Here is a 3,809-nt window from a genome sequence, read left to right on the forward strand (position 1 = left end):
CGCTCTGAGCCCAGATCCCTTTCTGCAGGACCCCTCCCTCGACAGCCACTTCCCCGGCTGGGTGTGACCCGGATTGGCCCTTCCTCAGGGGAGCGCTGTGATGTTGGGGGGGTACATGTGGGGGGCGGCTGACAGAGTGGGGGCTCCTGCTGAGGGTAACCGTGGCGACCAGGTGACACCTCTGGGCTGCAGACAAAGGGGGAGGTGGAGCGTGAGGGGGTTGAATTGGGAGTTGGAAGCAGTGAGTCTGGGCTGGGAGAGAGAGAGACCTAGGAGGGGGCCAGGACCCAGCTCCAGGGCCCCCTCGGTGCCTCCTCTCCCCAGCGTGGATGGGACTGGCTGTCCCTGCCGGCTGCACTGACCCCTGTGTATGACTCTGTGTCCTGTCGGCTAATAAACCCGCTGTTCTCCTGCTGAGTGAGAGTCGCTCCTGCCTGAGGACGGGGTGCAGAGGCTGGGGGACACCGAACCCCATCACAAGCACTTTGCACTTGTCCTTATTCAGCTTCCTCCCATTGACCTCAGGCCGTTTCTCCAGTGTGCCCAGATCATTCTGAGTTACGACTCTGTTCTCCCTCCCAGCTTGGTATCACCTACAGACGTAAGCAGCGCACTCGCCATGCCCAGATCCACATCGCCGATGATACTGAGCAGAGCCTGTCCCCAAACAGACCCCTGCAGAGCCCCCCTTGTTCTGCCCTTCCTGCAGGACTGTGACCCATTAATAACGACCCTCCGAGAATGGCTGTAGAGCCAGTTATGCACCCACCTTACAGCAGCCCCATCTCCGTTGTATTTGCCTAGTTTATTCATAAGAAAACTTGCGACACCATAACAAACGCCATACGAAAGTCTAAGTACACCACGTCCACCCCGTCTCCCTTGTCCACAAGGCTTGTTATTCTATCACAGAAAGCTATCTAATCGGTTGGACATGATTTGTACTTTACCTATCCATGCTGGCTGTTACCCAGCCCCTTATTTTCTTTCAGATGTTTTCAGACGAATGCCTTAATTATTTGCTCCATTATCTTTCCTGGCACAGAAGTTAAACTGACTGGTCTGTAATTTCCTGGTTTGTTTTTATTTCCCTTTTTTGTTGATGAGAACTTTATTTGCCCTTTTCCAGTCTTCTGGAATCTCTCCAGACTTCTAGGACTTTTCAAAGATGAAAGTGAAAGGCTGAGATGCCTCCCCTTTGAGCTCCGCCGGTATTCTAGGAGGCATTACATCAGGTCCCGGTGACCTGCAGACATTGAACAGTTCTAGGTTATTTTTGACTTCTTCTCTTTTTATTTTATCTTCTAAACCTGCCCCCTCCCCACTATGACTCACCACGTCAGGCATTTCTCCATCCGACTTCTTGGTGAAGACTGAAACAAAGAGGCCATTAAGCAGCTCTGCCATTTCCAGTTTTCTTGGTATTTTTCCTCCCTCCTCACTGAGCAATGAGCCTACCCAGTCCTTGGCCTGTCTCTTTTTTCTAATACATTGCTGGGGGATCTGGCAGTACAACTGTTCTTGCTTCCTTCTGCAGCACGTCCTCAGTATCAGGATGTCCCCCGCAAACCTTTCCCTGTCAGCATCCCTCATCTCATCGTCAGGAGAAAGGGGGTAGTAAGGAAATCAGCTTCACATAGTCTGACCTGGGAAGGACATGGCCGACAGAGGTGGACCTGGAATGAAACCCCTCTTCTTGGAAGCCATGTTTTCCTTTGAGATTTCTAATTTTGAGAGTCGAAAATCAGGATTATACTTTGACTAAACCTATTCCTTTGGGCTTCTTTTTTTCAATGAATTATAAATATGGGGGAATTGTTCTTCCTTTCGTATTTCAAAAAAATATAGAAATGTAAAATTTGGCAGTGAATTGGCAGCAAGTTTTTTTCCCATTTAACCAACAGGACAAAGTCTTTCAAAACAACAAAAAAACTGAGAGCTGTTGTGAGAAATTCAATAAAATGTTTACAAATTTCCTTTCACCAGGACCCCACCTCAATTTTGACTAACTCAACTTTTCGTGCTCTAGTTTCTCCAGTGGCAATAAAAGGTGCTTTTCTGTAAAGTTTTTCTCAAGGCTCCTTTCACCTCTTTGTTCCTCAGAGCGTAAATTATGGGGTTCAACACTGGATAGATGATTGTGTTCAATAGGGAAATCAGTAGGTCACTCTGTGTAGTGGAGCCAAATTTGGGTTTCACGTAGGTGATGAGGCCCGTGACATAGGACACAGTCACCACGGTGAGGTGGCAGGAGCAGGTGGAGAAGGCTTTACGCCTTCCCTCCGCCGATGGCAGCTTGAGGATGGTGGAGATAATGTGGATGTAGGACAGGAGTATCAACAGGAAAGGGCACAGGGTGAACAGAACTAACCCCATGAGGCCAACAGCCTTAATCTGAGATGTGTCAGCACATGCCATATTCAGCATGGGTGGGATGTCACAGAAGAAGTGTTGGATGTGGTTGGAGCCACAGAAGGGCAGGCTGAAGATCCACATAATCAGAGGAACTTCCACCAAGATGCCAGCAGCCCATGCAGCCCCCACGAGCAGAGCACACACCCGGCCGCTCATGATGGTTGTGTAGTGCAGGGGGTGACATATGGCCACGTAGCGGTCATAGGCCATGGCTGTGAGGAGGCAGCATTGTGTGAGGCCCATGATGGTGAAAACGTACACCCCTGCTGCACAAGCTGCAATGGAGATGGTCTTTTCCTCCACCAGGAGGTGAGCCAGCAGCTGAGGGACCACACTGCTGGTGAAGCAGATTTCCACGAAAGACAGGTTCACCAGGAAGAAATACATGGGGGTGTGGAGGGAGGGGCTCAGCTTTATCAGCAGGATAATGAGCAGGTTCCCCATGAGGGTGAGCAAGTAGATGACCAGAAGAACCACAAAAAGAAGAATTTGCAGCTCATTAAGGTACGAGAACCCCACCAGGACGAACACATCAAGGATGGTCTGGTTCCCTCCAGGGTTGCCCTTGGAAGAGGTCATCTGTCGGGGGACAAAGAGACTGGATCTCAGACATATCAGAAAAGTGACTGCAAATTAAAACATTTTTCCTGGTTTCCTTCCTGTTGGGACCCTTCTAACTAACACCAGCTGAAATATCTCTGTAAATTACAGCCGACTGATACGTGCTTGCTCAAGGCCTTAAGCAGAGTCAGGGACATTTGGTTCGTGTGCTAAAGGGGGTGTCTTCTTCTGTCTCTTGCAAGTCAGGTTTCTCCAGGCAACTCACTGTCATTGGGTTGAGATGTTCTTCTGTCCATATGAAGGTGAGTTTTCCGGAGTTCTTCGTTTTCATCTGATGGAAGAGCCGCTTGTCTCTGTCTGTGTGTTTCCAGTCGATGTTGTCTGTTTGTTGCATTTCCAACAGCTCTCGATGGGGCCGTTCTGTGTGAATGGGATGGAGCTGGACCTGACGGGGGTCTAATTCCCTCAGTGAATGTGGCGCTGTGTAAGTTGTGTCACTTCCAGTGGGAAAGTGCATTTCCTGCTCTGCGTCTCTGCTGTCTCGCTGGTCTGAAAGGTGTGGTGAGAAGGAATGGCGCGGTCGGTTGAGCCCATTGTTGTGGATGAGCCTGGTGCAGCCGAGGTGTGAAGATAACAGCTGTTTGTTTGAGGTACTCTGGTATGGCCATCCCTGGCCGTTGGGGGGCTCCCCATGGGCCGTGTAAGATATGTCAGTGGGGGTGGAGGCGGGTGGCTGAAGGCTGGGGATGAGGGAGTCTTGGTGTTTGGGATGGTGGAGGAGTAGGGGTGGGTGGTAGAGGAGGGGGAGCAGAAGCTTGGAGGGTTTAGGGACC

At 50.4% G+C, this 3,809-nt stretch overlaps 1 protein-coding gene across 1 annotated transcript; it reads right to left on the bottom strand.

The window, feature by feature from the left end:
- Window positions 1-2,025: 2,025 nt before the first annotated feature.
- LOC142004952 (olfactory receptor 10A4-like) lies at window positions 2,026-3,370 on the bottom strand. Its single transcript, XM_074982628.1, has 2 exons — window positions 3,242-3,370; window positions 2,026-2,994 (listed from the first exon to the last, which is right to left on the bottom strand). The coding sequence occupies exons 1-2, from the start codon at window positions 3,368-3,370 to the stop codon at window positions 2,026-2,028; spliced, it is 1,098 nt and encodes a 365-aa protein (XP_074838729.1).
- Window positions 3,371-3,809: the final 439 nt, after the last annotated feature.

Source organism: Carettochelys insculpta, chromosome 32 (assembly GCF_033958435.1).
Source record: "Carettochelys insculpta isolate YL-2023 chromosome 32, ASM3395843v1, whole genome shotgun sequence".
In the NCBI taxonomy this organism is placed as follows: domain Eukaryota; kingdom Metazoa; phylum Chordata; order Testudines; family Carettochelyidae; genus Carettochelys; species Carettochelys insculpta.